Here is a 24,588-nt window from a genome sequence, read left to right on the forward strand (position 1 = left end):
AAACCATGTTTAAAGATCATGTGCAACAAACGCACAGTGACTCACAACGTAGATGCCACAAGACTTCCTGTGCACACACAAAGAGCTGTTGGTTCAAAAGGTGGTTCACAGAGAGTGCAACAACCAGAAAACCAGTAAATACAAAGAGTTGACAAACTACGTCAAGGATACCATCACACATGAGCGCATGCAGGCAAGTGACCATGCAATATTTATGCTGAACGTTGGCAGTGCCAGGTGTGACAGACACGAAAAGCTGTGGCTAATGTTAACTATTTTGCTAATAAATACGGCAATGTATGACATTATTGGTACATTACTAATTCTCTTACGTTCTATTTCTGTCTCTGACTCACTGGCAGTCAGGAAGCAACTCTCATGTGGGGCAGTTTGTATTTTTTATGGCCAATATCCTCTCTCCTAAACACTTAGACCTACATCTTTGCTATTAGTGGCTGCAACTTTGCCAGTCAAGTTTCACCAAAGAAGAAGAAGATGCGAATATGTGAATTTCCTTTGCCACCAGAAGTGAATGTTTTAATTGGCCCCTTGGCTTGCATTGCATCAAAATGAACAGGAGGCAAATATTTGACAATGTTAATTTTGCACGTGTGACCATGCCCTAACAGCTAAAATACATGGGGCACAAACACTTGTTTTTTTCCCTGCTACACAGACTCTGTCTCTACAGCGGGTTGCTGCCAGCTTCACTCTGTGTGTATTGAGTTTTGCGAAGTGATAATACAGTTGGTTATTGAGGGGTTGGAAGGGTATAGACTATATTAATTGGTACTGAATTGTTTAACTGGATCATTTTAACAACCAGATCAAAATACACATACGGCTGCTCTGCTGCTTCATATTGCCTCTGGTGCAATTAGGTATTCATTTTAACCATTTTTAGACATATTGTAGCCTTGTTTTTACACAGTCCTATATAGTTCTTACCTGTTGGAGGGCTGCAGAGCCAAGCACAGATAGGAGAAAATAAACCAGCAGCTTAAAAATAGAGGAAATGAACTCCAGGCACTCATGTGTGGAGCAAGAACAAATGCACTTGAATTAAGTCAAAAAGCCTTTGTTCTAAAAACATGGCTGCTTACATTAAAACACTGACCGCTTTCAACCTTAAGGTCTTTATCAGGGTGCAAAAGGGTGGACAGCAGCCAAGCCAACATTCTATAAACTTCATCAACCATAGTTTATTCAGGTAAAACTGACTGAGCATTAAGCTCTTTTATAGCAATGCCCTGAGCTAACATTCAATGGACTGGAAGGATACAAATATATAAATGCAATAAAGTGATGACAAAAAGTCCATAAAAACAAAATAAGCAGCAGCAATGTCGATCAAGAATTATAAACAGCAATAAAAACAGTAAAAAGAAAAAGTTAAATAATTAAAAATGGAGTCTGCCATAAAGGACAGATACATAACAACAACAACAACAACAACAACAACAATAAAAACAGTAATAGGTAGAAATTATCTACCAATACATACCAGTCCAATTTCATTACCTCTGGCAACTTGTTCCATTTATGTGGGGCGAAAAAACTAAAAGCTAATTTACCAAGCTCTGTAGTGATCTGAGGGATTCAAGGGATAAAAATTGCTGTGAATTTTAGAGATGAATTTGCTTTTTAGAAGGGTAACTTCCCTAGCAATGCCTTGAGCTGCATATACAAAATGTCACCATAATCTAAGACTGACGTGATAGTTGATTGAATAAGTGTCCTTCTATTCTCTAAAGAGAAACATGACCTCGATCTGCACAACACACCCAATTTAATTTTCACTTTCTTTGTGAGCTCAACCACGTGTTTTAAATGAAAGCTTGTCATCTAGTCAGATGCCAAGGTATTTGTAATCTGTAACACGTTCAATGTGGGTGCCATTAAGGGAATGGATGGAAAAGGTGCCAAGATCACACTTCCTTGACCTTGTGAATAACATGAATTAAGTTTCGGTTTCATTTGAAATCAGTCTAAGATTTTTTAATGATATCTGCACGCAGTCAAATACACACTGGAGGTTTGATACAGTGTCCTATATTGATGGTACACAAGCATGAAGAATCATGTCAGCTGCATAAAAATGCTTTATGGTTTTCTGCAGAGGCACTGATATCATTTATATACAAAGTGAACAACAATGGGCCTAAAATTGACCCTTGTGGCACTTTTTAATCTTAAAAACGGTTGTGCTGCTGCCGTGGTCCCGCCAGATGCCTCCTGCTGCTGCTGCTGCCATCATTAGTCATTAGTCATACTTCTTCTGTTATTATACACATATGATTATTGTCACACATGTATACTGCCAGGTATTAATACATACTTTCAACATATTGTACCGCAGTAACCAGAACTATAACTATAATATTATTACTTTCATTAATGTTGTTGTAAGATACTGTCATTACCTGCATCTCTCTCTCTCTCTCTCTCTGTGTCATATGGATTACTGTTAATTTATCATGTTGATCTGTTCTGTACGACATCTATTGCACGTCTGTCCGTCCTGGAAGAGGGATCCCTCCTCAGTTGCTCTTCCTGAGGTTTCTACCGTTTTTTTTTCCCCCGTTAAAGGGGTTTTTTTGGGGAGTTTTTCCTTATCCGCTGTGAGGGTCTTAAGGACAGAGGGATGTCGTATGCTGTAAAGCCCTGTGAGGCAAATTGTGATTTGTGATATTGGGCTTTATAAATAAAATTGATTGATTGATTGATTGAATAAAGTCCTGCAGCATTTATACACTGGGTTCTATCAGTGAGGTAGTCCTGAAATCATTTAAAGGATGCTTCATCAAAACCAAGCAAGGCCAATTTATCCAGAAGCAGTATGTGATAGACAGTATCAAAAGCCTTTGACAAGTCTATAAATAGGGCTGCACAGTGCCTCCTACGATCCAGGGCTGACATTATATCATTTAGAACCACAGTTGCTGCTGTAATGGTGCTATGGCCGGATCTAAACCCAGACTGACAGGGACTTAAAATAGCATTTGCAGACAGAAAAATACAGACCTGTTCATTTACAAAAGATTCCAACATTTTAGCTAGGAATGATATTTTTGGGATAAGCCTATAGCTGAGATAGGCCTATAACTTGGTAGGGGGTGTCACCCAATCCCGATTAATAAGTGAATGCAGGTGGGTGTCAGCAATGGATCACAATGAGAGGCCATTTTGAAAGTGAAACACCTCCACAAGTGTTCAGAAAGAAAACAAAAAAAAACATCCCGCACAAAAATGAGAAATTACCAAACAAACCAGTCAAAACCAGTCCGTGTTTTAATGGAAGTAGCCATGTTTTCTGAATAAAGGCTTTTTAACTTAATTCAAGTGCATTTGTCCCTGCTCCACACATGATTGCATGAAATTAATTATTTCTTCCCATGTGCTGGCCCTTTTCTTCAAGAGTACCTGTGTTTTTTCTTGAGTTTCATATGATGAAGGCAGTTCTCGAGCACACCACAACCTCGTACTCCAAAGTGCAAAAATAGAGTTGAGCAGTGAGGAAGCGCAGCTTCCATGTTCAGTGTAGCAGCTTCGGTTGATTATAATGGTCGCAGTCTGCTGTGGGCATGCTGAAGCTAGACTCACAAGTCAGTCTTTAGACGCTTTGCTTAACTAAAGACTGATGACTTTCTCCCTGATTTTGTGTTTAGATGGGCGGATACAATTTCAGAGTTTAAAAGAAACTCCCTACGTTGCAGAACCAATAGTAAATCTGCAGGGCGGTCCTTCGGTGGCTCACTGAACTCTTGTGCTTGTAATCATAGTCCCACTAGAAACACGTGTAGCGGTACAAAATGGCTCAGCCGTGCTCGCAGAAAACGCCATCAAAGTTAGTGGATGTTTGTCGCGTTTGCGGCGACACATTCTCACCAACTAAAGCAAACAAACATAATCTTTTACAAGGCCATGACTCACCGGACTATAACGTTAGAGGGAATTGCCTTGTTGTTTACAAATACTTACGGGTAGAAATCCAGCAGAGCTTTTAGCTACATATATATAGCCTATATATCACATTTTTCACATCACTGTATCACCGTTTAGACTAATCCGATGTTTGTAAAGTCTATAAACACAATGATTGAACAAACATTACTATTTCCGTGTGCACGTTTAGCTGGGCTAACCGTTAGCTGTTAGCCCTGTTAGCTGTTAGCGGTGTCTGTAATAGGTAATAACTCATTAAACGGTCCGTGAAAAAAAATATTTTTTCCAGCGGATATCTTAGTTACAACATGATTGAGCTAGCAAAGCAGTTTTGTGTTGCTATGTGTGGTATTTATTCAGTTTTGGGAAATCACGATGTCTAGAAAGCATCAGTGGCTGCAGCTGACAGGGACAGCTAACAGCAGCAAAGCTAACATCAGGACATCATCTGTTAAAAGCCTCCCGTTGTCGGATACGACATGAAACTACTCCAGTTAGCTCAATCATGTTGTAAGACATCCGCTGGAAAAAAATATTTTCTTCACAGATGAGCACACGTTTGATAAAACGGAGTTTAATCTCTCGGCATCCATTTTCAAGCTCTGTGTGTTTGTTTCCTTGCGGACAAGAAAAGGAGGAGCGCACATTTCCGAGAAGGCGTGTCCTTTTCAAAAATGCAAGAGGTGTTGCTTTGTTGCCGGCCGTTTTCGCCGGTGTGTTAAACACACTTTAGAAAGGAGTGTCCCCAGACTATCAGAAGGCGGAGATCTCTGATTGTCTGGTGGCGAGACTATGCTGAAGCTGACCTGTTGTGCCATGTACGCCAGTGTATTTTGCCCGTTAAGTTTAAATGAAACACTGGCTGGAGTCCACGACCTGTTCATTCCTATGAAAATTCCTCAGTGGGGCATGAAGTCAAAAAAGTTTGACTTAAATTAATGAAATTAACAGAATCTTCCACATCATTGGGCTCATAGAGCTAGCGCACTAGAGACTTTCGCCAGCTGAGCAGCTAACTTCTGCTGGCCAAGTGTCTAACTTCCAGTTTAGCCCTCCACAAATTTGAAGGGGGATAAAATGATTTTATGGTGTGGCTCCTCTAGACTCTAAAAATGTTATCAGTCCAAATGTATCAAATCCTGATAGTGAAACGAATTTCTCGGGGATTGTGATGCTCAAATAAATGTGTCCACTGACTGAGAGACGTCTTTTTTATGATAATGAGTATAGCATTAGTTTAGGCAGGACATGATGCCCAGCTACATCAGCTGATCTCAAACAGCCCAATCAATTGATGGAGCAGCTGACTGATGGGAGGGAGTCAGCTGATAGATCACATGATCCCTTTAACCAATTGGCAAATCTCTTTCAGGGGGCTCTTTTTAAACTGCTCTGGCCTGCCTACTGCTTCCTTTGCAACCCGCCTCCACCCCAGCTCCTCCTTTTCATGTTGTGTCTGACTTATCAATGTCATTTCTGTTTGTCATTGATGGTGGCTCTGTTCTGTTCCCAGGGGGTCTTTGCTGCTGCGCTCTCTGCCTCAGGCTTTCCATGTAGGCACATGAAAGGTCAGAGAGGTGTGCTCTCTTTGCCTTAAGGCTTTTCACGTAGGCGCATGCAAGGATGAAGAGGTGCTCTTTCTCCGCCTTAAGCTTTCTGTGTAGGCCCGAGGAAAGGCAGAGAGGCCCCAGAAGAGAGCCATACCACCAAATACAATGCTGTAATAGAAATAGGGGTTTTCTTTAACTGAAGTGGTCCGGACTGAAGTAAGTCTATGGGAAAAAGTATTTTTGGGCCTAATGGCATCACATGGTGAGTCTGGAAGTTGTAATCCCACAGTTTGGCCACTATGTAAAATTGGCTCCAGAGCCGATCACTTTTTCCTGGGGACTTGGTCTAAAGGCAAAAGTGTTCTAACCTCCTTTGGAATGGCCATGCTTGAACATGTGCAGAAAAGCCTGCAGTCAGACAGAAGGGCAATAAGATATGATAACTATTCAAATGGGGATAAAGGTGCACACACAGTCTCTCCTCAAATGCATTCTTTATGTGTTTTTCATTATGCTAACGTGTCTCCTCACTTACCTCACTCACGTCTCTCCCTTGCATCTTAGCTCCTCCCAGTGAGCATGTGTGAGAGAGATGCAGAGTTGAGACGTGTAGGGTACACCTGTGTTTCCTGGCTCTAAGGGCCTCCAGAAGCCTCCTCTCTCCTTGCTCCTTCTCTTCTGTAGGTGCATTTAAGGAGTTGGAAGATTCTCTATGGTGGTGGAAGGGGAATGCTTTTCAGATCACGGGAGGAGAAAGGACCCGAGGAAGCATAAGTTAGCATAATAAAAAGCATCCATGGTGTTACACTTGGTTGTGGAGTATGCCTCAGCCAGGACTCCTACAGGAAGCATTTAACCAAACCACCAAAACCACAACAGGACAATGACCATGGATAGAGATAGAACTGGATCCACTATAGCAACAGCTACTGAAATAAAGGGTAACTTATGTCCTTCACAGCTTGAAAAGCCAAGCAGAGGATGTAGCAGATGAAGCTTTGAAACTCTGAAAAAGCTCAGGAGGTGACTTCAATCTCTCCAAACTTTCCCTTTTATGCACTAAACCCAGAAGTGTTGGCCCATGACTGGATAAAACAGAAAAGCAGTGAGAGGATGCACCTCTGTGCCGAGGGAGCTGCCAGAGCTGGCTCTACAATAACTGTATCGGTGTTGGAAATCATGATGTGTTTATGTGCTTTGAAGCCCAGAGGAGAGCAGGGGGAGAGGACCTTGCACGAATCAGTCGCAGTAGTGGGAATTCTAAACAAAGGCAAAGAGAGTGTTTATTGAGAGATGTGGTTACATGAGACAGAGATGCTGCTTTGCTCGTCAAAAATATTAGAGACAGGAGGGGATTCTGACATGTAGTGTGTACTAAAAACAGAATATGGCGGGTGTGTGTGTTAAGAGAGAGACAGCTTTAAACTGACTCAGTGGAGAGCATTGTACTGCTGTGACTGCTGTGTTACAGCACATCATTTGTTCAGACAAGAGTTGACGGAAGGAAAGTCGTCGTGTTACTCCAAACATCCCTCATATTATGTCATTTTGACCTCTTTTTTTTACAGAGAATAGGAGATATAGGCTACTGGACCAGGCCTTGGCTGCAAAACCTCAAGGAGTGGGCTGTGTAGATGTGGAAGCAGCATTAGGAGGAAAGGAAGCTGGCTGAGGCACAGTAACAGCAGTGGCTGTAGAGGACACTGGCTTGGAGCAGGTGTCCCAGCAGTCATACCATTTGCCTGATGAATCCAGAAGGTTGGGATAGCACTTGGCTCTGGAAGTATTTTGCAACTCTGTCTTCAGAAGCTCGCTCAAGGTGAGCTAAAGGCTAACTGAGATGTCCCAGCAGGTTTCTCCAAATGTTATTTTACTGTATTATATTTCTAAACAACAGCCTTTATCTCAAAGTTCATCCTTAAACAAAATTCTGATTAAAGTATTACAAGTCTTTTCTGTCTCAGAACAATGTACTTATACCTTTAACTACATTAATAAAAAAAAATTAATATTCCAAAAACAAGATTAAGCCCCGACAGACAACTTACAACTGTTTGTTAACATCCATGAGTACCTACAGAGGAGGACAAATTAGTGTGATTTTATAAAGTAATTAGAGACAATGAGACAGATAGAAACTTTTTTTTTAAAAAAAAAATTAGTGAATAGTGTACAAGATGAGGAGATAATCACAAGGTGTAGGGACACAGGTGAAGCAAAGATGTCTCCTCTTTAGTATTCGTCAAATTAGTGTTTCTTCTGAATGTACATTATAATCACAGGTGGGTTGTGATAACCAGATCCTTTTTGGATAAGGTACACATGGTAAAATACAGATGCATAAAGCGGTGAGTGTAATGCCTGACCAACATGTGCACCAAACATGCATGTGTGGAGCTAGCCACCTTGTAAATGTTTAATATTCACAGTTTATATTATATTAATGTTTTATTCACTGTCTGTTTTCTTTACCAAAACCTGAGAAAAATATCTGGGTCTTAAGATTTTGAAATCAAGCAAAAACAGAGAGATTAATTGGTGCAGCAGACAGAAGAGAGGGATGTTCAGTATGCTTGTAGTCTAATTGTGTGTGCCACCTTAAAATTAATGGAAAAAGAAACGTTACTATATGAGAATAACTAACATAGAAATAACATATATATTGTCAAAAAATACATATAGGTATCGTTTATTTTGTTACACTGTCAATCACACGAAACATTTCAATGGGAAGGCTCATCGAACAGGCACGTAGTGAGTCCGATTTGTCCGACAGATCGTGAAGGCAGCAGCAGTCACGCGTTGTTTGCCTTCTTAAAGTGCAAATATGGCGGACGATGGAGAATCGCTGGAGTCCTGGCTTAGTAAGTACATGCTTAAACTCCTTTTTCACGTCGTTTATTCGTCTCAAAGGTGCGCAGCAATGTGTCGTACAACCGTAACTGTCTGAAACAATCATTTGACTCGCATGACATCGCTGAAACTGAAAAGTATCGTGCTAATTCGTCTGTGTTGTTGCTAACACAGACAGCTGCTGCTGGCAACTTATTGACGTCGCTAGCTAAAACCAGCTTTGATGTTGGCTTTAAACTGGAGTCCTGGAGTCAGTGTGTGGACAGGCTTGCTTAAATGTGATTATTCTGTTGGTGACCTACTGTACGTCTTTGCAGTTGCTCCCTGGTTTTTAAGACTGCTGTTGTAAACAGCTCCAGGCGCTGACTTATCCAAGTTCAAACAGGTCTTGCAGAAATAAACTGGATCAGTGAACTGTCCGGGGGCTATTAAGGAGAGGAGACATAACACAAGATATCCTGAAAGGTCTAACGTTAGGTTGTGTGGGAGCTAGTCTCGGAGGGACTCATACTTCATACTCGTGGGTTGGCTTAAATCTTGTTGATATATCACAAAGCTCCAGCCTTCATCAGCTCTCCAGTGACATGATAATAGTTCAGCCATAGCTGTACCTATTGATAAGCTTTGCTAAATGTGCTATAAGGGCATGAGAGATCATATCCTCCTTTTTTCCCCTCAGACAAAGCCACCAACCCCTCCAACAGACAGGAAGACTGGGAGTATATAATGGGATTCTGTGACCAAATCAATAAGGAGCTAGAGGGGTATGGTCACATTCATTCACTAACCCAATCACGCCCATCTAATAGTGCTCATGTGTGTCCTCATTGTGCAAAACACGTGGAGCTTATTATAAAGGTTGTTGTAACACAGACTCTGAGTGGCTTGTGTTATTAAGTCTGCATTGGATTGTGACTTTCTGTCTTATTTTCCAGCCCACAAATATCTGTTAGATTGTTGGCTCACAAGATCCAGTCCCCTCAGGAATGGGAGGCGATGCAAGCATTAATGGTGTGTAGTGGAATCCCTTCACTGTCCTTTTCATTTTGACATCCTTCAGCAGAAAGTGGAAGACGATATCTGAGGTTGTTTTCCCTTTTTTTAGGTTCTTGAGGCGTGTATGAAGAATTGCGGGCGACGGTTTCACAATGAAGTTGGGAAATTTAGGTTTTTAAATGAATTAATTAAGGTGGTTTCACCTAAGGTAGGTTACATAAATGTTTGAACCTCCTCTGATGGGGATATGTGTACTTAAATTTAAGTTTGATGTCATTTTAAGCTGTGCGTCTATCATTTTTCAGTATCTAGGAGACAAAGTGTCAGAAAAAGTGAAGACTAAAGTGATTGAGATGCTGTACAGTTGGACTGTGTCTCTACCAGATGAAGCAAAGATCTTTGAAGCGTATGAGATGCTGAAGTCACAGGGTGAGATATCAGCCACTTAAAACTCTAAAAAAATAACACAATAAAACAATATGGTGGCATAACAGTGATATCAAAAAATAATTCCCCGAATAGTTGGTTATAATTGTGTTGTGCTTTGGACTTTGATGTCCCATAGCTGTCATTTTCAGACTAAAATAGCTTTCTGTTGTCATTTTTATTTTAGGTATTGTTGTAACTGACCCAGAAATCCCTCTTGATGCAACATTAATACCATCGCCCTCTCCACGACCCAAGAATCCTGTGTTTGATGACGAGAAGAAGAGCAAGGTAAGAAGAATTATTTTGGGATGTGAACACTGCGGCTCACTCACTGCATGTAGCTTTCTCTTTTATCTTTTGTCTCTGTTACAGATACATATTCAATTAAGTGTATTGCTGGCACAATGTAGATCATTTGGTACCTCTGTAGTTTAAGTGTTTGAGTGCTTACATACTTAGCTGCCACATTCAGACCCTCCTTGCCATAGAATACTAAATAAATAGTGGATATGACCTAATTTGCTTTCTTGCTGAGAGTTGGGTGAGAAGATGGATACCACCCTCAAATCAGTTCAATAAATGTGAAGGTAAAGGCAGGAGATGGCAGATCCATGCCATGTCGTTGCTGCCCAAAACCAAGTAATGGTCCAACAAGTAACTCCCCTTAAAACCATAATGTGTCATTTTAATTTCAGTTTTTGTATGGATGAAAAAACACAGGATTTCACATGTTAATTAGTGAGCTTCAGCAGAGCTGGTTGACAGATCTTTTTTTCTTACTTTTGGACAGAGCAAGGCAAGCTGTTACCTGCTGTTTCCAGTCTTTATGTTACGCTAAGCTTATCATCTCCTGGCTGTAGCTTTTAATTTAACAGACAGATATGAGAGTCATATCAATCCTCCTTTCTGACTCTGAAAGAAAGCATATAAAGGTATTGCCCAAAACATTGAACTATCCCTTAATTTTTTCAGTATGGATGCAGCCCATTTATATAAGAAATAAAATCCTAAAAGGAAACTATGTAATTACCAGTCTTTCATATGATATACTTTCATGTTTTTTCCACTCTTTCATGGGAGTTTTGATTGCACTACATACTAAAGATTGAGAGGTTTTAAAGGATTAGACAAGGATCTCTCTGTCCCCTCATTTCTTGCCTTCTCCCACTGTTGCATCACTGACTAATGTCTAGTTCACAATCCACAACTTTTGCCTAGTTTTCGATTTGCCGACAGTTTTTGGAGCTCCCTGACAAAAGCCCCAGATCAGAGGCAAATGGTGATTGGCACGGCACTTGCAAAATGGTGCTCTTAGTGCTGAGAGGCACATCAGTGCATTGCAGACGCTCCCCAGATATCTAGTATGCTAAATATCTGGACCTGTCTGGGACTTTGTCATCGAGCTACAGCCAGTGAGAGCCCTGAACACAAGTTGAGGACAGAGACGAGTAGCGCTGTGGTGCTCGCCAAGGTGTGTTTGAGAGGAAGAGAGAGACAGAGTGACAGAGAAAGATGAAGAGAAGTTGGAAGGTGGACTATTGCAACCCCTCCAACCCAGGTTGTGGTTTGATCCACACATCACATGGCATACTCATGGTGAAAGATCTTGTAGAGAGTGACCTGCTGTTGGCGGTCGGTCATGTAGTGTGAGAACCACAATGACTGCAACACTCCCACATACAAACAGCAAGTGAACAGTGCTGCGATCTGATGACTCTGAATGTTATGCAGTGTGAGCTTCTCTTAAAGGCTCTGGCATTCCACAGAAAAAAAGGGTCGTATTTAATGTGCATATACGACACTGAATGAAGTCTTGTTTATTTTTTCGCTCCAGTACCTCACTGGTTACTGAAACAGGTCATGAGTGCATGTTTACTTTTTGTTGACTGCAGTTGATCTATGGGTGAGTTTTGTTTTTCTAGAGTCTGGGAGCTTGTATTGCTTGGCTGCTTGTGTCTGGGTAATCTGTGGGAAATGTACTTAAGTGTTTACTCTCTCTGCAGAGATTGGCAGAGCTGCTGAAGAGCAAAAAGCCAGAAGATCTGCAAGAGGCCAATCGGCTCATCAAGAACATGGTCAAGGAGGTGTGTCAGTGTTTAGTAAAATGTTTTGGTTGTGTTTTAATTCAGTTCTGTTGGCTTTCTACCCGAGAATTTAGAAGCCAATTACTGTCTTCATTTTAAAGTGTGTGTTTATACTGACACCCAACTTTAATAAGTACTATCTCTACAAGTGTGACTCATTTTGTTTGGTTTTTTTTTTTTACCCAGGATGAGGTGAGAACACAGAAAGCGACAAAGCAAAAAAGCACACTGGAGGCAGTCAACAACAGCGTGAAACTCCTTAACGAGATGCTGATTCACTTCAGCCCAGAAGACTCCACAGACGGAGACAAGGAGCTCATTAGGGTTTGTAAACAGGGCTCAGATGACCTTTTGAAACAAATTCCGTTCTTCCTTTTGCGTTAATTGACCTTTTTGGAAACACTCTTATTTGATATTTCAAACCTTGGCTGTATAGCTCCAAAGCAGCCCAAACTCCTGTTAGATTTAAACTCTCAGGCAACAGTGAAAACAGCCTCCTTCTAAGTCAAACCAGTCCTTCATTAGGTATAGACTTTCCTTCAGATTTCTCCATCACGTTAACATATATACAGTAAACAGCTCAAAGTTATTTATGTAAAAAAAAAAAACAATATCTTTTGAATCAGGGCTGCCCCTGACCAAAATGTTTCCTTGTTCACCAGTAGTCGTTAGTTCAAGCCATTAGTCAACTAATTGTTGCACATTTATAATGTTAATTTAATTTTTTTGGAGGACATGTTGTGATATGTTGTGTTTTCATTGCCTTAGAATGAGCCATTTATATCTACATACAGAGAAAGGGTCTTCTTCCACAGAGTCTGCCATGATGTTTGTACAGTAGCCCAGAGTGGACAAACCAAACAGTGGCTCTAGACTGGGCCTGTCACGATATGTGATAAGTCGGTTAATTGCACGGTAAATTAAAAGGGAGACGGTAGCTTTTCCGGCCGCGATTAATTGCCATATTCATGCGTGTTTGTTTTCCTTGTCTCTCTCCACCAAAGAGACTGGATGACAAGAGCGTTCACTGCCATGCATCATCTGGCAGCCAGGTGAGTTGGTTCATTAGCGTAATGAACAGAGGGAAAGCTCTTGTCATCGAGTGTCTTTGTCTCTGTGGGGGAGGCAGGGCTATGGGCTACACACACAGACACTGTGCGATCTCCGTGAGGGGGAGACAAGGCGGAGAAAAAACAAGAGAGTTGAGCATAGAGAAAGACATGAAACTTGTTCCTAAACCAAATGCCACGCTCCTGTGTGGGAGTATTTTGGATTTAAACCAAATGACGGAGGGGAGCCCAGTAATTTGGACGAGCCGGTGTGCCGGGTTTGTTCTAAAACCATCTCAACAAAAAGAGCAAATACAACCAACTTAACTGCACACCTGAGAGTGAGAGACTGACAGTCTATTTTTTTGTATTTATTTATTTATTTAGTTTTTTTTACGTGTTATTTCGGATATTTAAATTTTCTTTTTTGCATTCGTAAATATTCTTGTTAAATAAATGTTTATTTCTCTTTAAAAGGGTGTACTTGCATATTATGCTTTTATTATCATTATATAAGTTTAAAAAAGCAAAATTACAACAATAATAAAAAATAGTCTTAAAAGCACAATATTACGCAATATTATCGCTTATCGCAGTAATTTCTGACGCAATTAATCGCCCAGCAAAATTTGTTATCGTGACAGGCCTACTCTAGACAGGGACAATATTGCTTTTGCATTGGCCACAATGTGCCAAGCATGTAGTTCTCCTACATGCTTGGCACATGGGAGAAGTTTTAGATGGTTGTAATCTGCGACCTCACCACTAGATGTCACTAAATCCTACACACTAGACCCTTTAACAAGAATGTGGACGGCAAAAGCAGTAATGATTATGATTGTGTCCGAACAACCAGCAAGGAGACTGAACATTTTGTCAATTTATTGATGTCACATGGACATCAGCTGACGAGGGACTGTGACAAGGAAACGTTTGGATCTTTAATACTTTGGAAGAATTTTGGTTTGCCGTGAGGAGAATTTGCACAAACTGTAGGGGCCAGTGTTTAGAGAACTCAAGTCAACAGCATGGATCTCTGTCCATCCTCATCCAGGTAGTTAGAAAATGTCGGATGTGCATGGGCAGGCGAAAACCTGCCTCATCGGACCCCTGCGAAGGGCTGAGTCTGATGGTGTGATGTCACTTTGGCCGTGTGGACAGTCATGAACCTCAAGCATAAGACTCTTTTGACTAACAGTTTGGTCAGCTCTTAGGGGGCAGCCCTGGTAATAATGACATATTTAATATCATAGTTATAGGTGACATTTATCATGAATGTATCATGAGTAATGGTTTTCTTTTTCTATCCTATGATACAGCAGTTTCTGATTTGAGATTCAAGATGTGAATATTTAGTGGTTTCTAAACTTCTTTTCTCAGGAGCTGTATGGTGATTGCGACAAGCTCAGGCAAACAGTGTTCCAGCTTGCAACAGAGACCGAGGATAATGACAGCAGCTTGGGTAAGACATCCTGTGATATGGCCCTAGTTACTCTGGTGATGCATTCTCATTGTCCTTATGTATGTATAAAAAGTTGTACATATGCATGACTCATGATTTATGAAGGCCTTGTGCTGACGTAAGAACAACATCCTATCAGACCGGAACGACCACTCGATCACTTTATAAAAACCACTCGGCACACACAGTTCCTAAATTTAGAACACATTGTTCTATTGTTTGTGAAGCATCAGCCCAGTCTAACCTTTTAAAATACATTTATCAGGAGACATCCTGCAGGCCAGCGATGACCTCTCCCATGTCATTAATTCCTATAAGAAGATTGTGGAAGGACAGATCATTAATGGAGAGACTGAAGAGGCACAACAAATACAATCATCGGTCAGACAAGGTACATTTTAACTGGTATAACCACAGAATTGTATGTCCTCATTGTATGTTTACTACATAGCACTAATAATTATGCCATTAGGCAGTGCAGTTTCTGACATATTTTCAAAAGAGGCTTCCATTTTGTGTGCATCACAACTCCTCATTGCAGAAACCATGCAGTCACAATTACAGCCCATGGTCAGACAAACTTGACAAAATTCTGTCTAATCTGAACACCAAAAAAACATTCTCAAGAGCATGTTGTATGAATATACTGACTGGTGTTTTGTGTATGTGTGTGTGTGTGTGTGTGTGTGTGTGTGTGTGTTTGGATGAACTGTCCCCTTTAAACTTTGCAGATGGACAAACAGAGAATATTGCCTGTTTGAAATTGGATACACCTTTGTTTTCTCACTGCCAGTGTTTTCCTCCATCTGACAAGCACAGGTCACACGAACCAGTCAGAGATTCTTATTGACCTGGTGGGTCTGGACACTCAGAGCGTTTCTCTACCAGAGCATCAACCCCCGTCTTCTCTGTCTATTCCTGCTGACCTGCTGTGTGGGTCCGCTGTCACTGACCCTCAGTCCCCGAGTCCCAGTGCACCATCTGCAGCACTCTCTCTGCTGGATGAAGAGCTACTATCTTTAGGTAACATCCAATATAGTATCTTTTATTATTATTATTTGTTGTTGTTGTTGTTGTTGTTGTTGTTTGTTTGTTTTTTTCATGGCAATGCTGAACATTATAGGGACAGTTTCACCCAGAATCAAAAACATATATTTATTTTTTATCTTACCTGTAGTGCTATTTATCAGTCTAGATTGTTTTGGTGTGGATTGCTGAGTGTTGAAGATATTGGCCGTAGAGATGTCTGCCTTCTCTCTGATATAATGGAACTACATAGATAGGGCTCGGCTTGTGATGCTCAAAACATCAAAAAAAAAACAATACAAAGACTCAAGAGCAATGTCTCTTTCCAGAAATAATGATCTAGTTACTGGAGATAGTCCACAGACCTGGTTGTGTAGGCTGCACCTAAGAACTGTATCACCATGTTCGTTTCCACAGTCCATCCAGAGACATTGCTACTGCCATATCTCTCACACTCAACAACTCGCAGTAAAATGATATAGATTGATAAACAGCACTACAGGTTCGAGGTAAATATGTATTTTTTGACTTTTAGGTGAACTGTTCCTTTAACTGTTCTTTTTAGATTCTAGTTGACATATAAAGCCCCAGTTCTAAAAAAAAAAGCTGGGAAGCTGTGTAAAATGTAATTAAAAACAGAACGCAATGATTTGCAAAAGTTTCTTTACTTTTATTCAATTGAATACAGTAAAAAGACAAGATATTTATTGTTGACTGATAAACTTAATTGTTTATTGTAAATATACACTCATTCTGAATTTGATGCCTGCAACACGTTCCAAAAAAGTTGGGGTAGGAGCATGTTTACCTCTGTGTGACATCACCTTTTCTTTTAACAGTGGTGTTTTGCAGCTGAAGACATGAAATGTTTTAAAAGTTTTGAAAATGAAATTTGTTCACATTCTTGCTTGATATACGACTTAAGCTGTTCAACAGTCAGTCAGCTTGTTGTGTTTTGCTTTTTATAATGTGTCACACATTTTCAGTGGGAGACAGGACACCTGTATATGCCTTTCAGCATTCATGGTGCCTTCACAGATCTGCAAGTTACCCATAAGGCCATAGGCACTGATTCACTCCCACACCTTCACAGACGCTGGCTTTGAACTTTGTGCTGGTAACAATCTGGAGGACACAATGTCCATTCTTTTCAAAAACAGTCTGAAATGCTGATGCCTCAGACACAGCACACTTTTTCACTCTGTCAGTGCATCTCAGATGAGCTCAGGCCCATAGGGGTCAGGATGTTTCTGGATGTTGTTAATATATGGCTTTGACTTTGTATGTTAGAATCTTAACTTGCATTTGTAGATGAAGAGATGAACAGTGTTCAATGAGAATGTTTTTCCAAAGTGTTTTTTATACAGTCATGTTGATTTTTAATGCAGTGCAGCCTGAGGGATCAGAGGTCATGATCATTCAATGTTGGTTTTCAGCCTCGCTCCTTATGTGCTACATTTTTGTGCATTGAGAAACGTTGATCTCCAACTGTTGGCCTGTTTGTCCACACAGTTTTTCACAAAGTGACCACCCTTTCTTGAGACACCTGAGCGTTTCAAGGGTGCCACTTTCAAACCCAATAGTGATACTTTAATCTGTTACCTATTAACCTTTTTACCTGTGGAATGTTCTGGGTGGTTTTTTTTTTGAGAATTTTACAACTTTCCCAGTCTTTTGTTGCTCCTCTCCCAACGTTTTTTGGAATGTGTTGCAGGCATCAAATTCATAAGAAGTGTATGTTTACAAAAAATAATAAAGTTTATTTGTTTGAACATTAAATGTCAATCAAATATAGGTTCAAAAATAGAGGTTGTATGTATGACTTCTTTTGTGTTAATTTACAGGCCTCAACGATCCCGCTCCTGTTCCAAGTAAATCAACACATGTAAACCCGAGCAATAATTTGCCATCTTTACAGGTATTTAAATTAAGAGCAATTTTTTTTTTTGTAATGTCAAGTATTACCTCACTGTTAACAGGAGTGTTTTTATTGCCATATATTCCAGGATTCCAGTCAAGATTTGGGTCTTTTTGACATCACTTTGGCTCCTGCGTTTTCCACATCTTCACTTCTTCCAGAGGCCCTTTCTGTATCAGGTGCCCCAGATAATTCAGCCAAATCTTCTATGACTGCCTCTGCCTTAATCTTCCCCGGCCCCATCTTCTCTGCACCTCCGGTTTCTACAGTATCTGTCTCAACGACGTCAGCCATATTCCCGCAGCCCCTCAGCTCAGTATTGACCACCATGACCCCAGCTGCTCTTCCTCAGTCATTCAGCATGGCCTCGCCTGCTATCTCAGCCACCCCTGTCAGTACACAACAGGTCTCCACTGGAGTGTCCCACATGACTTCAACTTCTCTCAGTCACAACCTGCAAGACCTTGCCTTACTGGATCTGGGCAGTCCTAAAAAGTGAGTAGTGTCATGAGGTAGAACTGGGGGACAGAGCATTGGTCAGCGTCAATCTGTCCATCTGTCACACGTGATAACTCGGGTGCTGGATCATATTTTGAAAATCTCAATGTTTTTTTAAATTGCACTGGTTGGTCTGTTGCTGTTCCTCAGCACTTAAATTTAAAAGCACTTCTGTCCAGTGAAATCTTAACAGTGTTTTCTCCATTCACATATGAGGTTTCAAGTGCATCTTAACTGCTAGTTTCCAAATGGTAGTGACTCCATTAGCCTTTGATACAGAGTGATCTGTGGATGACCCTGCAGCCACTAGAAGGGCAGCGTTTTAAGCACAGTAACCAAGCAACGTTGCTCAGAGTGGATAGAAAAATGCTTTGCTGAATGTTTTGAGAATACTGTCCAAATTACATTTTGAAGCATAAGAGTACTCTGTATCTCATCAGTTTAATTAAAATTCAAAGACTATTTGTGACTGATCATTGTAAAGTGCTGGTTAAGTGTCCAGCAGCCGCTTGTTCAGATGTCAGATGGTTGAGATCTGATTTTGTGTTGATGAAGAGCCTTGCATTTCATTTGTGATCACTAAACCTGACTGCACAGTGAATGTTTGGACATTTTAGATGGCATTTCTTTCATGTTGCTTCTGTTGTCTTGTTATTATAGTTTATCATTGATCATGTCTGTTATCATACAATGTCTTTGACAAAGGCTCTTTAATTATTCACACACAGTATACCAGGTGGGGTTGACTCTGGCAGCTGTGTGGTCAAGAGTGAGGATCTACTCGCTCCTCCTGCCCTCTCTGTCGGTCCAGAGGTCACCTCTACCACTTCCACCTCACTTCTCCTTGGAGAGATACAAGGAGGGTCGACTCCCCCACCTGCCAAGAGTCAGGCAGATGACAGCCCTCTGTTACGCTCTCTGTCCCCCATCCTCCCTCTGAGCCAGGCCAGTCCAGGCAAGGGACAAGAAGTGTCCCTGGCCAATGTATTTGTTCCTTTGGATGCCATCAAGCCAAGTGGGTTTCATAAAATAGAGTGTATGTTTTTGTATGTGTGTGTGTGTATTTTGAGTATTTCAATTGATTTGGTGGCCTCTTTATATATTTATGGAGCAGAGGGTTGACAGAAAGTTATTTGAGATTGACAAGGATATCACACTGAGCCAAAAGTCTTGTTTGGTAGACTCGCCTCTGTGATGAATAAACATCAGTTTAACTTGGGTCCATTATGTTTGAAATTAATTTTTCATTGAAAAGGCAAAAGGTTTTTACAAGGTTGCAAGAGGTCCATGGATGCATTTAGTAGTGGAGCAGGGCAGACATACTGTTGAGGACATAGAGACCCTGTTGGTTTTAAAATGTCTTTCAGTGATTTCCAGGGTGTCGTGCTGACCACTTGTGTTCAGATTTTTTTTTTTTTTACAGCATATGTCACCTCTGCTAGAGGGTCACGGGCCCTGCGCACAGTCATTATGTCCACACTCGCCAGTCACATTAGTGGCATTAGTGGTTGTCTTGGTACAGCTGGAGATACGGCTGTCAGCAGAATTCAGTGTGTCTCCTTCCATATGGCAAAACGATAGACGGTCACTCAACACTTTGTCCAACTCGTAATAAAAGGGCAAGTTATAGAGAGTTGGCTGTCGCTGTCACCAAAACAACCACCACGTCCTGCATTTATGATGCATTTTCCTGTTAGGTCCTTGTTGGGGACGCTTCAGGATGCATCAGGACGCATTAGCCTTTACACTACAACAGATATGTAGTCAAATGTGCCCCAGACCACCTTGGCAAATTGTTAAAGTGCATCTTGTTTATACTTGTATTTGTTGCTGTCCACATAATCCAGTCCCCTAAGATGCATTTTAATCTCCTTTGCCAAGAATCTAATATAGGAGATTATATTCTGTGCACAGTTTACATAGTGTGTATACCAGGGGGATTGCCCAGGAGTTCAGTGCAATTCCACATGACAAATATTTAAACAGGAAAAGCCTCACAGAAATTAAACATCTCCTTTACAAGAATGTCCTGGCCAAGACATGCAGCTGCACATTTTAACAAAGCATACCGAGAAATCAGGTCAGTATGTCCTGGATCACATAGAGGCGAATAGTTAGTGAAAGCATCTACAACCTGATGCAACCTCCTTCAACTCCTTCTGCCTGTTTTTGAAAACACTTGAAGAGGCCAGCTCCCCAGGACCCAAATCAGTCAGCGGCTTATTGCAAACTGAAAGTGGAATATGCTTATTTCTCAAAAGCTGAACATTGAATGCATTATTGGGATATTGTATCAGCCACAATCATTCTAACAATTGGTTGCCACCTCCACAACAGCATACTGAAGTGACATTTTTGCCTGATCCCCCAGCCTGGATAGAATACCCTGTAGAGGAGATTCACAAAAGAGATTAAAAGTGTAATTTGTTAACATGCTCAGCAAGACTGAAAGTAAAAGCTAACCCCGGATTTTACTGTCATGTGGTGTTTCGCGTCAATGTATTTGCATTTTTTCAGCGCAGCGTCTTTTGCCTGTGTGCTGCTTACAGTCTGGCACCTTGTCACTACCTTCTTATAAAACCCTGAGGGCTGTGGGGTTCATGCTCAAAAAGGCCTAAGCATAGAAAATGACAGGAAAATCCAGGCAGAGGACAGAACTTCTGCAGAAAAATACACCGCCACACACTATTTTATGTTTGTACATAGACGATTGTTTTTGTGTGGTACGCTATGCACCTGTCGTCGTGTCCTTAATTATTAAGTCGTTGTTATTATTACTACTAACGGGTCATATTGACAGGGATTACTTTAATACATTGTTTTTCGGAAAATCCTGCATAGTATATCTTTTAAAAAACTCGAGGGGAGAGTTCTTGTCTCAGTAGTGCAGATAATTTCAATAAACCGCAGCTGTTTTTCAGTGAAAAATAACACTTCCCTCCTTATTTGAGAATTACTAGTGGTTTGGAAAACTGAACTCTAGACATTACTGCCACTTTGTGGTGATAGAGGCAAACTGGATGAGACTGAAAAAGATACTGGGTGATGATTTGGTCTTGTTTGTGAATAAGTGTAGTTGTCAGAGCATGTGTGAAAGAAAGAAAGGACATGTATCAAAATTTGCTTTCAGTGCAGAGTACATTGAGGGCAATAGGTGGTTGTGTATTTGTGAAGACTTCAGACTTGTTGTTACAATGTTCCTCTCCCCCTTTGTGTGCTGTATTTTAGGTCAAGTGTGTCCTGTGACAGCATATGACAAAAACGGCGTCCGAGTTCTGCTGCATTTCGCCACCGACTGTCCGGCAGGCAGACCTGATGTACTTGTGATGGTGGCGTCCATGCTTAACACAGCCCCGCTGCCTGTCAGGAATATTGCTCTGCAGGCTGCTGTGCCCAAGGTAAAACCTGCTGTGCTTCTCTGATATCACCCATTACTGCATCGGAAACTACACAGTGTGCATTTATTTTTAAAGGTATTTACTTTGGCAGACTCTCCACTCATTAAATTAAATATTCAACTTAAAATAACATTTAAGTGGGCTGCCGCTTCTATTTAGTCAACGTGGATGTCTGTTCTGCCAATTCATTAGACGATGAAAGTGAGACTGCAAGCACCCTCGGGGACAGAGCTGGCTCCTTTTAACCCGATCCTTCCTCCTGCTGCCATCACTCAGGTCATGCTGCTTGCCAATCCTCTCAAGGTAAGGCTCAGCCCGGAGCTGTTTTGGTGTTCCTACATTTTTAATGCATTTAGTAATGTATAAATTAACACAACACTTTCTTACTTCAGCAGTGTTTTATCAATGTTTGAAGTCACACAGTACAGCACAGTATCGCCTCTTCTTACAGTCTCACATGAGGATAATCATCACTGACACTGACAGTGCATTACATCATTTGTGTCCCAGCAAGCTAATGAAAGCTGCCAAGCTGAGTGTGTTGCATATGTATGTGTTTCACAGGAAAAGGTTCGGATGAGATACAAGCTGACATTCATGCTGGGAGAGCAGCCACACACAGAAGTGGGGGAGGTGAATGAGTTCCCGCCTGCTGACAGATGGGGGGCTCTATAGCTGTGCAAACCGACACTACAAGACTCCATCAACAATTAAATTTGTCAGTGCAGCTCAGAGATCAAGAGGAAGGGCAGTATTGGTAGACTTTTATGGAAACTTTGAAGAATATAACATAAAATTTAATGGACCTTGAAGGAGTTTTTCTGCTTGAGATGGCCCACTGAAGTAGCCAAAGTCCCGTAGGGTGAATTCAACTTTAGTTTTTTGACAGTGCCAGAGGTAGTTAGTATGGTGCAGTAACAAATGATGTGAAGTGGTTGAATGTGGATGAATGGTTATGTGGGAAAATCATTTGCTAATGTTAAATAATAACTCATCAGGTTTTTACTATTATTATACTGTCCTCCAATGCCAGGCAGTTTTAATAAAGAGCAGAAACACATGTTGAAGGAGAGTATGAAGCCAGGGTCATATGAACGTGTGACCACAACCTGCATTTCATGTGATTTGCTGCCGACTATATATGATGACAATGTTTGACACTAAGAACATTGGACTGGAGCAGACAAGAGCCTCTCTGCCTCTCCCTCTGCTAAATAAAAGGCACCCGCACATTGGCTATGGAGGCAAATAAAAGACATATGTGTTTGATATTTAACAGCTGTTAAATATTTAATGTTTATATTTAAACAACCCTGAATTCATAGTGTTGGCATTTTACTTTTAATACCATTTGACTGAATGGATTTGGTCTGAAATCACCACTTTGAAATTAAAATGTGAAATTTCTTGATTTGCAATTTCAATCTAAAAATTCAAGTTTAAAATTCTCAAACAGAAAAATCTGCCAAATTCAGATTTAAAAAATCGAGGTTAAATTTTTAGTAACATTCGGGCTACCCCACCTGTTCTGACTGGGGTAGGGCACAATGTTGTTATTTTTAATTTTTCAACTTGAGTTTTTGGATCTGTCGAAAAAATATTCGGTTTTTGAAATTGCAAATTAAGAAAATTCACATTTTAATTTCAAAGAGATAAATCAATAAATCATGAATTCAGATGCATGGTTTTCAAAGTAAAATTCTGAAATGCTATTAATACAGTGGTGTTTAAGTTTCAATACTACGTATTCAGTGACCTTTAAAATTCAAATACTTACATCTCTTATTTGCATCCATAATTGCTCAGTAAGAATTATTGACCTTGTTGACTTCCTTCACAGCCACTACTAAATACTTTCACTTGTCCTCTGAGTTCTACTGTAACACATAGCTCAGACTCTTGGTATGCTTTTTTTTTTGTTTTTCAGTATTTATTGACATGAATGTATTATTTATTTTGGTTTTTGGGAAGAAGGTATCAGAACCGTTAATTTCCTGTTTGGTGTTTAAATCAACCGTTGTTATCTTTCTGCGCACTCTTCTTATGATAGACTCTTACAGTATTGCAGTAAGATAGGCACAAATCAGTCCAGTGTTACCAAATATTCAGACAGACACTGTAAAGTTACCAAATATGCAGACAGACATTTTATAATGTTACATTATGTAGCAACAGGGTGGATTCTGATGAATTACACATCCTGTTACCTGCCCAGACTGTGCACCCTGGATAGCATTTTAGTGTAAAGATGTAATTCCTGCAGAATGAGACAGCAGCCTTGTGCCAGAGACATTAGCCCAATTTACTTGGTAGGTGCAACATGAGCGGATAAGGGCAAGGATCACAATAAGTGGATATGCTTTAGGAACAGCTGACCAGCTGATATTTAATCTCTGGAGACAGAAAGTATTATTGTTGGACTTTAATTAAATGCCATGCACAGCTTTGCCCTCACTCCTGCTGTTGGACAGTGTTGCAGACATCAGGTTAGTAGGAGTAAAGACATTTACCCTGGGTCAATAGTAAATGTTTAGCTTGTGTGGGAGTTTCCTATGTCAAACTAGGAAAACATTACTTTGACAAAATCTTGAGAAAATACTGTATATCAATAGTAAAAACTTGATGGTTGATTCAAAGCATTAGGCTTACCATGTCTTCATCAAAAACTGTGACTTCTTTATTTTTGTCTTTCTGGGGCTATTAGTGCTATATAGGAGAATCTCTACATATTTCTTATAAAACTATTTATTTGTCTTAGATTGTTAAATGAAGTTGTCATTGTATATTTTTTGAAAAACTATTTCTGTGCATGGAAAAATAAAGAATGAGGTTGATCTATTTGCATTACAATTTTCACATATTTTGCCTTATTATTTAGTGTCAAAGGACTGGTATCAGTGTGGTAGTGCAGCATAGTAACCACAATATCGTTGAGGTGCATTTTCATTTCAAAGTAGCAATACCATTGTATAAAAAAAATCAATTACATGTAGAAGCAACAAGGTAACAAAGTATTAAAAGTAAACTATTGATGCAGCAGAACCATCCCTGTCATTATTATATACTAAAGGATTATTATTACTAATGCAATAACATGTAAGCTGCATATTAATGTTGTCGCTGGTCAAGTTGTAGCTAATTGTAATACCTAAACTGGCAGTGGTGGAATGTAACTAACTAGCCTACATTTACTCAAGTTCTGCATTTATGTACAAATTTGAGGTACTTCTACTTTACTTGAGACTCTTTTCATGCCACTTAATAGTTATATTCCACTGCATTGTAGAGGGAAATGTACTTTTTATTTTAGTAGCTATATTTAAATGAAAGTTTTAGTCACTAGTTACTTTACAAATAGGATTTTTGCATGAAAAGCATAA

At 40.3% G+C, this 24,588-nt stretch overlaps 1 protein-coding gene across 2 annotated transcripts; it reads left to right on the forward strand.

Moving 5' to 3' along the window:
- Positions 1-8,268: 8,268 nt before the first annotated feature.
- On the forward strand, positions 8,269-24,052 carry gga3a (golgi associated, gamma adaptin ear containing, ARF binding protein 3a). Of its 2 annotated transcripts, none has more exons than XR_007448954.1 (17): positions 8,269-8,359; positions 9,028-9,112; positions 9,284-9,359; positions 9,454-9,552; positions 9,650-9,773; positions 9,958-10,061; positions 11,777-11,857; positions 12,044-12,181; positions 14,287-14,368; positions 14,634-14,759; positions 15,188-15,391; positions 17,239-17,312; positions 17,401-17,807; positions 18,539-18,825; positions 21,039-21,283; positions 21,401-21,511; positions 21,773-21,796. XR_007448954.1 is itself a non-coding variant. In XM_049571759.1 (17 exons), exons 1-17 carry the CDS (start codon positions 8,323-8,325, stop codon positions 21,881-21,883), a joined length of 2,316 nt encoding a protein of 771 aa, XP_049427716.1. In that variant the 5' UTR covers positions 8,269-8,322; the 3' UTR covers positions 21,884-24,052. The 2 variants fall into 2 exon arrangements, 1 of the variants encoding a protein (XP_049427716.1); XM_049571759.1 differs by having other exon boundaries at positions 21,039-21,208; positions 21,773-24,052.
- The last annotated feature ends 536 nt before the right edge of the window (positions 24,053-24,588 follow it).

The sequence above is a fragment of the Epinephelus fuscoguttatus genome, linkage group LG3 (genome assembly GCF_011397635.1).
Source record: "Epinephelus fuscoguttatus linkage group LG3, E.fuscoguttatus.final_Chr_v1".
Classification (NCBI taxonomy): Eukaryota; Metazoa; Chordata; class Actinopteri; order Perciformes; family Serranidae; genus Epinephelus; species Epinephelus fuscoguttatus.

Excerpts from the sequence above, each read along its gene's own strand:
- gga3a (XM_049571759.1), top strand. The coding sequence starts at position 8,323 with ATGGCGGACGATGGAGAATCGCTGGAGTCCTGGCTTA. Across the intron at positions 8,360-9,027 it reads ATCGCTGGAGTCCTGGCTTA|ACAAAGCCACCAACCCCTCC; the intron begins GTAAGTACATGC and ends TTTTCCCCTCAG. Across the intron at positions 18,826-21,038 it reads TTTGGATGCCATCAAGCCAA|GTCAAGTGTGTCCTGTGACA; the intron begins GTGGGTTTCATA and ends GCTGTATTTTAG.